This window comes from Lytechinus pictus, chromosome 4 (genome assembly GCF_037042905.1).
Source record: "Lytechinus pictus isolate F3 Inbred chromosome 4, Lp3.0, whole genome shotgun sequence".
NCBI classification, from domain to species: domain Eukaryota; kingdom Metazoa; phylum Echinodermata; class Echinoidea; order Temnopleuroida; family Toxopneustidae; genus Lytechinus; species Lytechinus pictus.
This window is the reverse complement of record NC_087248.1, coordinates 19,581,200-19,594,730: the sequence shown is the minus strand read 5'-3', so window position 1 is coordinate 19,594,730 and position 13,531 is coordinate 19,581,200. Positions and strand designations below refer to the sequence as shown.

Genomic DNA, 13,531 nt, shown 5'->3' with positions numbered 1-13,531 from the left:
ACAAGTGAAAGATAGTGCTATCGATCGCAAGTACTGATAGTATATGAATGACTTGTTACTAATCACCACTGGTGATTGATAGCGCTATTAATCGCAAGTGGTGATAACTAGTGGAAACTCCCCAACATCTAACTCATATTGTACATGTACTCATATCTTTTGCTCACCTTACAAACTTTTGGAATACCTCACTTTACCTTTATATATTTTCTCCATTGTGAATACCTTAATAGATTTGTGCCACTTTCTGATGCATTGTGGGCATTTGAACCCCATACTTACATATCTCTCCAAGTCAAATTGAAGATCACTCAAATAAACAATTTCTTTAAAACTGCATGACTGCACTCCACTTTCAGTGTTGGTGAATTGTTAGATATTGTTTGTTATTTTGTATTATGTTTTTAGAATTAGATGCAATAGCATGAGGGGATTTTTTTTTGGTATGGTGGTGGTTTTTTTGAAGACCCGCTTTAAGAGAATTATTTGCTCCCTTTTCAATGCCTGAATTAGCATGCCCAATCTGTGTTGCATTAACAATGATGGAATAGTTCATCAAACAATTTACAGATATTTCATTATGAAATGGCTACCAATTAAAGCCTCGCATCTCATTGCTTGAGAGCAAACTTGTTTGACCAACGCTTCATGACATGTATGTATACTATTTTTATTTTATTTATACCAGCATACATACTGACCTAATAATTTTTAAAGATTATCTTTTGGAGAGGATAATTTATAAACTGAGCTCAGATTTAATTTTGCTGTATGCCTTTCATTAAAGCAGATGTCCAGATATACTTAACAAAGCGAGCTATACAATATATGATTTTTTAAAATTAAATTTCAGAATTCAACATTGAAACACAGACATAAAGAAGTTTTTTGACATGCACTCATCAGAGTAAAAGTCAAATTTATTAAAGCTCTTTTCAAGTAGCTATCAGAATTCTTCTTTTAGGAATACATGAAATCCACATTTTAGTTTGAGACATGCAAATTTAAGGTGTAAATCACGTCTCATTGCCTAATTGGATTAGTTCTTACTCTTTATGGGAATCCTGCATAATTCCAGATGTACCCTCGATCTGGATCCAAGTTTTCATATAAGAAGTCTTTATTTATCCTATAGATATTCAAGGCAGACATTTCATAAAAATCGACACTTTCTATCTGGTTGCTACTAAGTAATTTTAAGTGTACAAACATTTCTAGGGTTGGTGAACATTTTGTCATGAAGAAATTGCAGATAGGAACACCTCTTGCCACGCTGACCTGATGAATGATTCAAATCTTGTTTATCATGGTTGTCTTAAATCTCACAAAATGGGAAAAGAAATACTACACAAGATTTTCATAGATCACTGTGTTACTAGTGTTTTGTGCAGCATAAAATGGTACCCAACTTATTGTCAACAACGAAATATTTGAATCTATATACCCCTGCTGAACTTGAAAAAAAAAAATCGCTCCGAAGCACGATAAAATTGTGTTGCTCTGAGGAATTTGGTAAATGAAAAACGAAAGTAGACCACTTGTGAATTTGATTAGGGCCAAGCCACTCGTAGTCCTGTGAGATCCTGGGTCTAGTCTTTTTTGGACCAAAGAACTAGTAGACGGAAAGTTGAGCCTATCTATCCACCTGTCTCTGGCCCTTGTCTGGTATCTGCACCTCCTACGATCCTACCAAAATGCTCTATGCCCCCTTTCCTCTCTTCTGCATTACCCCTCTTTGGTCAACCATCGATCCTTGGAGATTGCGTGCATGCATTAGATCTCCTCGTTCCCTCTAAAATAAGGGGTGCATGAGCAGTCGCTATCGAGGAGTTGTATAGTCAGCTTTTCATGTTGAAACTACTTTTACGACAGGTACATTGTAGCTTTTACTTATTATGTTTTTAGTCAATCATTGTTAGATCGTTGAGAAGGTCCATCTTAGTTCAAGGGTTGATTTAACGCAATGAACCATTTCATTAAAAATGTGGGAATATGGCATCACATTATCCAGTTGGGGTGGGGGATGATACAATAGATCACCCTTCCCCCCGTCAAAAAACACAGTCTGAATTAAAGTAGTGAGACTAGATTCGTTCATATACTGCGACTTTTTCAGACAGAGAGTATGGAGTCTAGTCTTCACCATATACATAATTTCTCTAAAGTCCACGAGATTTGCATAGTCCCTGTACAAGTAGGTTTGACTTGGGCAAAGTTATCTGTATATTTTTTTTTACTCTTCATACCAATTTCATTTGTGTCTCTCATCATCGTTCTAATCCCGTAACTAATCTCCTATTTTTCTTGACGGCAGATGTCATCCAGCACAAGAAATCACGACATCCTGACAGCCCTGCCAACAGCCGCAAGAGCTACCACGGTTCGGAGCTATCGGAAGACGATAGGAGCTACCGATCTGATGGTTCTGCTGGAAGGGGTGTGCCGAGACACCCCCCTATTCCAACCATTGCCATCCAAGATATTGTAAGTTATAATGATAAACTTTTTATTTTGAAACGTGGAAATGATTATTGAGAGATTTGGAATCATTGGCCTGGTACTAAATATTTGGAAAACTAGGTCATCAGATTGACACCTATTACCATCTCAGTTTTAAATGAATATGAATGTGATAGTAATGTTCACTTTACTGGTTTTTGGTGAATGTAATGTTAAGAGTCAAATTAATATGAATTAATTGTATTAAATTTTGAAATTAAAATTTTTCAATTAAAATAGATGAAATACCACCCAGATCATAAGGTGCATTTCATGTTCTTACAGCCAGATGAATGTTTCCTGTAAAAAAAACATGAATATTCATTGACTTATGGAAGTGAAAAAACCATGAATATTTATTGACTTATGGAATTGAAGAAACCATGAATATTCATTGACTAATGGAAGTGAAGAAACCATGAATATTCATTGATTTATGGAAGAAACCATGAGTACTCACCAATTGATATGTAGAAGAATGATGGCTATTTATTGACTTGCATAAGAAACGGTTTATATTCATTGACTCATGGAAGAAACCATGAATATTAATCGATTTATGGAAGAAACCATGAATATTTGTTGATTCTTGGAAAGAAAACACGAGTATTCAACTATTGATTTACGAAAGAAATAAATGAATATTCATTTATTCTTGGAAGGACCATGAATATTCATTGACTTGTGGGAGAAACCATGAATATTTGTTGATTCTTGGAAAAAATATGAGTATTCACCAATTGATTTATGGAAGAAACCATGAATATTCATTTATTCTTGGAAGAACCATGAATATTCATTGACTTGTGGAAAAAACATGAATATTGATTCTTTCAAGAAACCATGAGTACCGGTATCCACAAATTGATTCATGGAAGAAACCATAATCATTTACCAGTTGATTTAGGGAAGAAACCATGAATATTTATTGACTTGTGGAAGAAACCATGAATGTTATGTTATGATCTCATGACCATTACCTGCTTAGCTCACAAGATACACTCACACTGCAAGTACCCCCACACAAGACTAAAGCAACACTAGGAGATAGGTCATTTCTTATATTATGGAACTGTGGAACATGGATATTCATGAATATTCATAGACTTGTTGAAGAAACCATGAATATTTACCAATTGATTAAGGATTGGAAGAAACCATGAATATTCATTGACTTGTGGAAAAAAAACATGAATATTTATGGTTCTTTGAAGAAACTATGAGTATTCACCAATTTGATTGATGGAAGAAACCACGATATTCAATGAAACATGGAAGAAACCATAAGTATTTACCATTGGATTGATGGAAGAAACCATGAGTATTTATTGTCTCATGGAAGAACCCTTAATATTTATTGATTTAGGGAAGAAACCATGAAAACTTTAAAATATTGATTAATTATCAGCCAAATTATTTTTTCTTCCAGGGGGACTCATCGTTCAGTGAAAGCGAATATTACAGCGGTTCTGAGAGGCTGCATAGACAGGCTTTAGAAGCTAATATGTACAGGGTAAGTACAATTCACAGTGATTGCTATGGCAACAGATGATTGATAGGAATTAGGGCGGAGTTTTGGATCTCAGAACACAGTAATCTGTCCCGTGTGATCAAATTACTGTAATGTTTTACCAATTCCAGTGTTTGGATGAGTGTAGCTTTCCGACCAATGAGACGCCATCACAATCTGGAAAGAAAACTTTCAGACTTGACTCAGCTCTAACACAAAATGACAATCATATATGTAATAATAGAAAATGCATTCTTATTGTGTATGGATATGGGCTATATAAGATCAAAGGATTCAGCAATTATTAACAGGCTTAATAAAGACAGAAGTCGTAATGGCTGTATATTATAATGAAGAAGGTGAATGCATTTTGTATTCAATATTACAAATTCTACAATGGCTAGTGATATTCTTTGGAAAAAAAAAACTGTAATAAAATGCTTAGTAGAGGCTTACTAATTCGATGTCTAGTTTGAAGATATTTAAAAGACCAATTAAAACTTTGTTTTATAATTTATAAATTCACCATCCAAGATCATAGAATGAAACAATTCTTTAGCAAATGAATGGACTGTATTTCAATGTCCATTCATTCTCAAACTATATTATGCTTCGCAGTTGTGAGAAATATGTTTTATTTGATGATACATTATTTGTTTTATAATATGTTCATAAGTACCCTCCACACCACATGTTTTCAAGTGTATTTATCCTGGTATCTTTCCTGTGCACCCACAAACACGTATTGTTCCATATAATATGCTAAATAAACTACTTGGGTTATGAGGTTATCATTCATTCATGTCTTTCTCTCTTGGAATACCCATTGATATACAAAAACTGGATAGAGTTTGTTTTATGCTACTGCACACACATCCTTGAGGCTACAGAAGAAGTACTCCTTGACACAATTAACACACTCTAAAAACAAAATCAGTCAAAAATGACTATTTGATAGGGTGAGCTGGGTGCAACTGTTATTCTAGTCATATTTGACTATTTTCTAGTCGTATTTTACTAGAATTGAATTACTCTCGACTAGAATATATGACAGAAATGCGACTAGACTATCAGTTGCACCCAGCTGACTACTTGGCTAGTCAATTTGACTGATTTGTTTTAAAAGTGCAGGATATGGGGCCATACCTACATGCCAGAAACAACACGCTCATGCCTCGCAGGAAAAGAAATGAGGAACTAAATGTGCACTTAACCTTTTTTTTTATAAAGTACTTTTGTAAAGTGTTTTCAGTGGCCAGAGTCACAGAGCACGTTGTTGATCTATCCAGATTTTTTTTATCTCGATGGTAGTACCGGCTATACCTTCTAACAACTCATTCGCTGATATGATTAACTATTTTCTGATGATTGTAATGATCGGTGTGTTCTTCAGATTGGCAATATCATATTATTGTAAAGCTATATCCAAGCAGCACATTTTACTCACTGCCAATTTAACCTATGTCTAACACTTGCTGACATTTTATGCATGGGGAGTTATATTGAATGACGTCATTCCATTACAATCTTTATAAACTTATTTAATTATATGCATGCTGCAGAGTCCATTAATAATTTTGTAAACAATTCCTTTTTTTATGGATTTGTTTGCAGATATATCCTTGTTAATACCTTTCAGGAAAGATGTTATTCACAGGGGAGATGTTATCTTTTCAGATGGTAGTATTAATGGCATAGTGTACATGTGATATTGATGATATTATGCAAGGTTGATATCAGACAAGTTTATGTTTCTAGGCGCTGCAAATTATTACCCTGTAATTGTATGGTTATGAATGGAAGTTGGTTGTAATTTTGGTTCATGTATCCAGGGTCCCGTGACACAAAGGTTAGCGATTGATCGTATGCCTGATTTTTACGATTGATTGTACATTGTAGTCAGTGGAATTAATCGTAGAAAAATGTTCTGCGATCATTGCTAAGCTTTGTGTTACAGGCCCCAGGGCCAGTGCTATGTACAGGGGATAGGGGAAACCATCCCCGATGATTCTTCAAGTAGTGAACAAAGAAAAGAGAAGTCATAGTACTTCTTTCATTGAATAATGGATAGAGCTTATTTTTTTTAGGTTGGCTGATTTTCTTAAGCCAAATGCTCAGCTGGCAAGTGAGAATAGCCCTACATAAAATGTGCACCATTGTTCTGTGTCCCCCAATGACGTTACAAGCATCTTGTGCATAGATATCACGCGTTTGGTATCTTCATTCCTCTCTGTTTAGGGAAATAACTATCCAAAATAAGTTTACAAACTTACGACACGTGCGAATAATAATACCAACATGCTTATATAGCGCATATCACTGCCAAATGCGTCCCTAAACGCTTAATTGGATAGTATTACCCTGGCTTTAGCCCCGCAGCCTTTTACAGCACGGTGGCATTTCAAGGAATAAATTCCTGCCAGGTACCCATTTACCTCACCTGGGTCGAGTGCAGCACAATGTGGATAAATTTCTTTCCGAAAGAAAATTACGTCATGGCTGGGATTCGAACCCACGACCCTCTGTTTCAAAGTCCGAAGACTAATCCACTGGGCCACAACGCTCCACATGTCCACACGAAGAGGTCACATGTTCGGTGTCTTTAATGATTCATTTCTTCTTTTAATAGCATGATTCGTCCCTTCTTTGTATGAAATGGTGCTGTGCCTTTAATGCATAAGTGGATGTTTTGACTATTGACCAAGGATTACAGAAATATTTATACAACAAAAGATAATGGAGTCATGACACAAATGAAGGGTTTTCCAGTAAACATTTTTGGCAAGGCTTAGAATTTATCACAAAAATAGGTTTCATATCAGTGGTTAAGAATGGCCAGTTACATCATCCTTCCCCCCCCCCCCCCCCCCCCCCGAGTTTATGTGACATTCCAGGTTTCACATCAGTGGTTAAGAATAGCCCAGTTATATCGTCCTTTCCCCCGAGTTTTGTGACATTACAGGATTCAATCTTAGAGAAAATTCTTCGCTTATACCTTGGTCACATTTGTTCTACGGCGGCCGTACGGCGAGTCGAAAACAGCCGTTTTAACATTTTTTTTTGTACCAGCTACATGTACATATAGGTGGTTTGAATAAAAATGAATAAAACGACTGTTTTCGACTCGCCGTACGGCCGCCGTAGAACAAATGTGACCAAGGTATTAGAATTCACTCAAGATGTGAATCTAATTTGGGTCATTTCACTCATGATTTGTTTGAGGGAGACCTCTTTAGGCTTGTTGTGATTTCAGGTCGTGTTTGAACACGGGTATGAAAATGGTGTAAGATGCATGAAATGAATGCATCAAATGAGCATTGTTTAGGGTTTGGCCCTCCTGTTAGAAGTCCATCAAATTAAAATAGTCTCCCTTAAGAACAAGAAAGGCTAAAAGTCAAACTCTTTATTTTAACATACTTCCACCTTGGATGCTACCCCCATAGTCATGTAAGTATTGCAGATTCTATTTACCTGATATTGGGAAAAGAAATCATCATAACAAGTCAAGTTTTGCAACAACAAAAAAGGAGTGAATATAAGTCTCTGGTCTATGAACCATGAGGTCCGGTGTTTGAATCCCACCACAGCATTTGCCACTCTCCGCCCAGGTGTAGAAAATGGTTACCTGGCAGGAAGAAACTCCTCCATTGCTTGATTGCCCGATCAAGGTAGACATTCTAAAACCGGGGTAATAACATTATGGGCAATTCCATAAAATGATAAACCTTTTTGTAGGTCCGACCCCCATTTTTCTCAAGTTTTACTTCACTTCATAAACTGACTAAGTTATGGTCATTTAAGAACATTACAGACTGTCAAAAAAATAAGAAATCAGAGACAGAAAATTTCATGAAGGTCCCACATATAGGGGGTTGGACATACATATTTTATAGAACTGCCCTTATCATGTTTAGCAGGGCTTGCTGGAAGAACAGTTTTTCGTAACTGAAGTGGTTACCTTGGGAATAATACAACATTATCATTATTACTATTAAACTTATAAAAGTTTGAGAAAACTGGACAATTAATACAAAAATTATGAGAATTTGGATGTCATCAATGCTGGTGTAATTGAGATTAATTACAGCATTTTCATCATTAACCCTCACATTTCATCACAATCGAAATGATTAGGGATACAGAAAAGCTGTTCTGAAAGACGCTTGTCAGGGTTTATTTTCATTTGGTCCAATGCCAGTTCGTCCAATTGCCAACTCGTCTACTATTATTTGGTCTACCATCAGTTCATCCTACTAGCCACATGGTCTAATTGCCAATTCGTCCACTCACCATGCATTTCGTCTAATAAGCAGTTGGTTTAATAGCCATTTAGTTAATAAACCATTTGGTCTAAGTGCTAACTGGGCAAAATGAATCCAAATGAAACAAGTATTAGACCAACTTGTTATGAGATGAAATGGTCATAGACCAACTGGTGATTAGACAAAGTGATGATTGGACCGAATTGTCATTGGACCAAAGGGTTGTTAGACGAAATGTTGATGGACGGAATGGCATAAGACTAAATGAAGGTAGACCATGTGGTAAATGAACGACTTGGCAGTGGACGAATTGGCAATTTACCCTTGTCAGTACTACCATTTCAGCAGGATTTATGCTCAAAGATGCTGCTCAGACTGCCAGTTGGGTGCTAAAGGTAGGTCTGTTGGAAAGAGGGGTTCTGGCTTAAACTTTTTTAGCTTGATATTTGTTCCGTTGGCTAATCTTAGGAATGATATGTCAGAGATGGTTTAGAAACCAAACACTTCCTTTCTACTTGAATAGACCATAAAGAATCATTGCAATTATATGACATTCCATGAAGAAATAAAATGTACTGTTGTAATATCAGATCATTTCTGGAATTTTCTGGATTTCATTTTCTGGATAGTCCTGACTCCTTGATAGTTGCAAGAGGTCCCCCATAAATTGCTTTTGAGCTCAGTACAAAGTGCTAATTTCACATGTGAACTCTGAAGGGAAACATTAAAAAATGTATTCGACTTCTGGAAGATCTACTGCTTTTCGGGAATATTGGAGAAAAGGCTTGACATGTATTAATACAGAGAGGTACATAAATGTCTCCCAGTTTTGCAGTTTCCCTTTATTCTGAAACTCCGAGAGTTAGTTATATATGGATTATGAATCGAAAGAGGAAAAGTTCTTTGAAAAATGGTACCGTTTCCATTACATTATGCTGCGCTGTTTGTGAATAAATGTTGCTTAATATCAAGCTAACCATTATGCTCTTTGAATTGGCAGCGTATTGAAAATGATGAAATCACTGTTCAAAATTCTAATTGGCAAGTGTAATAATTCTGCATCTTCATTGTGAGCTTTCATTGGTGAAGCATGGATCGGTGTATTCTTTGGACTCTTCAGTGCACATTGTGATCATTTTAAAATGAAGTATTTCTTGTATTTTTTATTTTTCCCGGATCTGTGTCTGCTTTGTGCCTCATCGTCCATGTATATGCTCCTTGGGAAGAGGGTACACATGCACTAACTGGTTGCTATTCCACAAAACAAAACAGTCATTTTCACCACCAACTGTTATAAGCTTCTGAAATCATTGCATCTAATTGACTGAGAGCAAATTAGTCATCGAGAATCCCAGACAAAATAAAATTCATAAAATGCATCCCAGGTTTACTGTATTCCACAAAATTCAAATCAAATCATGCATACATCATTCTGCATCTCAAAAATAGTAAATGCATCTGCCATATGTTATGCTGCACCTTTGCCTAACTATTCTAAACACTTCTCTATAAACTGCATCTGTGGATGAATTCTGGGACTTATGTTTGGACTGAAGCAACCAGTTTTTGTGTATTTCCCTCATCCCATATCTTAGGATGGTGAAGATATCCAAACTTTGGAGTTTTCCAGCCAGCACCCAGATCTCTCTACCGATGAGGAGGTAACCAGCAGAGAGGAGGAAGAGTGGGGAATCGGGAAGAGCTATGTTGCCTTCGCTGTAGTTGAGCGATCAGATCCTGAAGAATCTCAAGATGAAATAGCTTGGAAAGTTGCACAGGTTCATAGTGAGCCTTGTTTTTCCTTGGGTGCAGTTGCTGTTGAAAATCAGGTCATTGGTCCTCATGAGGAGAAAGTTGAAATTGATCCTGCAGTTCATGTGATTGGGGATGAAGCCAGTATTTCCCAGTCGTGTGCTAATGAAGATGATATAGCGGATGGAATTAAGTTCGATTCCAGAGACCTGCACATTGGAAGAAGTCAAGATGAAAATCTGGCGCTCCATGAAACAGAAGAAGGTCTACTTATGGCAACTGCTTCTGGAGTTGTTCAGCAGGTTCTCATAGGTGCTAAGCGGCAATTGCAAGTAGAGATGCTGGGTTCAGAGAGGTCAAGCTTTCTGCAAGCAGCTCAGGCAACAGTATCGACCAAGGAGATGGAGCAAAGTCAGAGTTCTGTACCAGTTGTACACAGCCCTGCAGAAGAAGAGATGGCACCATTACAACCAGAGATGTCCTATACAACAGACCCTAGTGTGTCGGTAACCTTTGACAGCAGTCTGGAGGAGGGAGCTTCTGCTTCTGCCGACACATCAACTGAACAGCCGATGGCAACCATCAAGATCATGAGTGATCTTACAGAGAATGGTCTCATCAGAGAGTTGAAATTAGGTCCAGAATTATGCAAGGTATTGATTGGCTGCACTCCAATTTCAATTGATATTGTAGTTTCTTTTCCATTCACAAATTGTATCCATCTTTTTGATGGACAACTCCTTACGTTTGATGACACTAAACTATGATTGTGTTATTATATTCACATATATCAACACACTTTGGTTACTTTCAGGTAAGATTTCTTTTTATGCATCTGATAAAGACGTTCACTTTGTTGATGTTTTAAAAAGTCTAAGTGTAAGGTGCTTAAAATTTACAAATTGTACTCCTCAATTGTATATTTAATTGATTAATCATTTTTTCAAATCCATTTTGTTTGGTCTGAACTCTTCCAGTGGCCTTCTATATATGATAGAGGGGTCTATAAATATGCATGTGAATGTCAGCGGTTTCATAATCACAGTATGTAATCATTTCTGGTGGGAATACTGTATTTCTTATCGGTCTCATCGCTTGCATGATTGGCAACAGACTGCTTTCTCCCATATCTGGTTCCATGTACTGGCACATCACTGGACTCTGTAGAATGCTGCATGGCCAACATCACTTATGAAAGTTCTCAAGGCAGTGTTTAATGGTTTGCCTCTGTGTAGGAGCCTGGGGAGGATGGACTTGTCAGAGTTCAACCCTCGGATAACGTTGAAGACTGTGCACCTGCATTGGAATCTGAGATCCTTGATCTTGGAGAAGAGAAGGAAACTTGGAATGAAGATGAAGAGTCATCTACCAAAGAGGTTGAAATCGAGCAAACTGCAGAAGGAATCAGCACTGAGGAGGGTATCCCGAGGGAATCTTTAGATTCTCATATATCAGAAGAACCGCTGATACCTCCGAAGCCATTACCGCAACAAGATGAAGATCAGGGTACGGATGTTGATCTTGCACATATTTATGAAGAGCCAGAGCATTTCTTTGGAGGATCAAACTCCATGGAGTATTTTGCTTTTGAATGCACACAACTTGGTACAAGCAAAGCTCAAGAAATATCTGTAGAGGAAGAAGTGGTGTCAAGCTCAGATACGACACCCATGCTAGCACCTAAATCTGATGAAACTATGCTTCCAGAAGATTCTTCTTCCCTTGAAGAAAGGCAAAAGAGTGAAGATGCTATGACCGGCGAGACAAAGTCTGAAAATCCTGACAAATCTGAAGAGATGTCTCCACCAGATCTAGAGTTCTGTGAGAGTATAGAACCTCCAGGGATTGCAGCTGAAGAATGTAGGGAACCACCACTCGTTCCTGCAGTAGAATGTCCTCAGAAAAATGGAAAAGACCCTGAAACCTCTGAAGGTTTTGATGAAGAGCAGAGGAGCATGATCATGGAAAATGAAATGTCGCCATATTTTAGTTCACCATCTTTGAATGGAGACAACAGACTCGATGAAAGCACAGGAGAAGATGAAATCATACATATGGAGGGCAGTGACACAGATCCCAATGCTCTTATAGGTGCAAGCAGTTCATCTTTGGTTGTTGAAGACCTCAAAGAGACCAGTGAAGGTGTTTCAGCTGAGCGGGAAATGCATCAGGAGCCTGTAGAGAGACCAGAGAGATTGAAGTTAAGAAGGGTTTCTGGAACAACTAAATGGGTTGCCCATTTCACCAAGAAGGTCTTTAAAAGGAAGAGAATAAAAAAGGATAGTGTGAAACTTCTTCTATACAAACATCTAGATCATGATGAGAAAAGCTCAGACCCTCTTTATATCGTTGAAGGGAATACTGGAATGGCTTCTGAAAGCGGACTGGCAACATATGAAACAAACCAAGATGAAAAAACCCATGAAGACGTTGGACTGTTATCTGAAGAGGCTTCACAGGGAACCCCTGAATGTGCTATAGCACCCCTTTTGGAACTCAAAGTTGGAGAGATAGTGTTGCCACTGAATGCTTTAGTTAAAGTTGAAAAGGTTGCAGAAGCCACAATAATAAGCATTAGAAAGTCAGAAAGTGGTGCCCATGAAGAAGAGGAAGAAATGACCGAAGATACTCAAAACCAGACAGATGAGAAAGCCATATATCCATCTGATGAACCCAAAGTGCTCATGACAGATGATCAAAGTCATTCACTACCCAAGCTAACACAAATTACAGAAGCACCTATTTCAAACCAAGATATTTTATTGGAGCCCCTTCTTCCTCTCAAAGTTGATGATATAGTACTTCCTCCGGATTGTCTCAATGAAGTAGAAATTGTGGCTCGGGCCACTCTGGATAGCATTGAAGAATCTGACCAAAGGTCCTTTGAAAAAGAGTCATCCCTTTCAGATCAGACCCAGTCTGCGAGCATTGTTCACCCTGCTGAGGAATCCCAGGTTGTGCGTCAAGGAAATACCAGACAGGATGAAGTGGAATCAATGAGGGCATCAACCAGCCATGGAAGTCATCCAGGACAAGGTCTTCATGTTGTAAAAGAAACAGAGCTTGAGTGTTCCTCAGAAAGAGGAGCAGTAGCTGATGAACCAAGTCTTGTCAGGACACCAAGTATGATCCTTGAAGAAGAGGGGTTGGTTTCTGACAGGGAGGCACAAGGATCACATACCCCTCAACATGTTAGTCTAGGGCGATTTTCTTTGAGAGGTTTACGTAGAAGTGGGAAGGTTAGTAAATCAGATTTTTAAAGTATATGTACTCTGGTATCTCTCTTCAGCATGGCATCGTTTTGTTGAATACGAAGCATATGAGAATTTTTACAAGCATAGGAAATACATGAAGGCAATTGACAACTTCACCCTCATGACAGGCCAAATTGCCCCTAAAATTCCCCAAATTGAATGCTTAAGGGTGACCATCTTTTCCAAAGTCACTCCCAGATCTGCCACAATCGCTATTCTAGAAAGTTTAGAAAATCAATTTTCTTCATGCAGCC

General features: G+C 37.7%; 1 protein-coding gene across 1 annotated transcript in view; it reads left to right on the top strand.

Annotated features, from left to right (window-relative positions):
• Nucleotides 1-648: 648 nt before the first annotated feature.
• LOC129259405 (uncharacterized) overlaps nt 649-13,531 on the top strand; it is a 29,836-nt gene continuing 16,953 nt past the window's right edge. The window contains exons 1-5 of the mRNA XM_064097977.1: nt 649-655; nt 2,315-2,484; nt 3,929-4,012; nt 9,867-10,712; nt 11,259-13,248. Coding sequence (XP_063954047.1) covers nt 649-655; nt 2,315-2,484; nt 3,929-4,012; nt 9,867-10,712; nt 11,259-13,248 — 3,097 coding nt within the window. The remainder of the gene's footprint in view (nt 656-2,314; nt 2,485-3,928; nt 4,013-9,866; nt 10,713-11,258; nt 13,249-13,531) is intronic.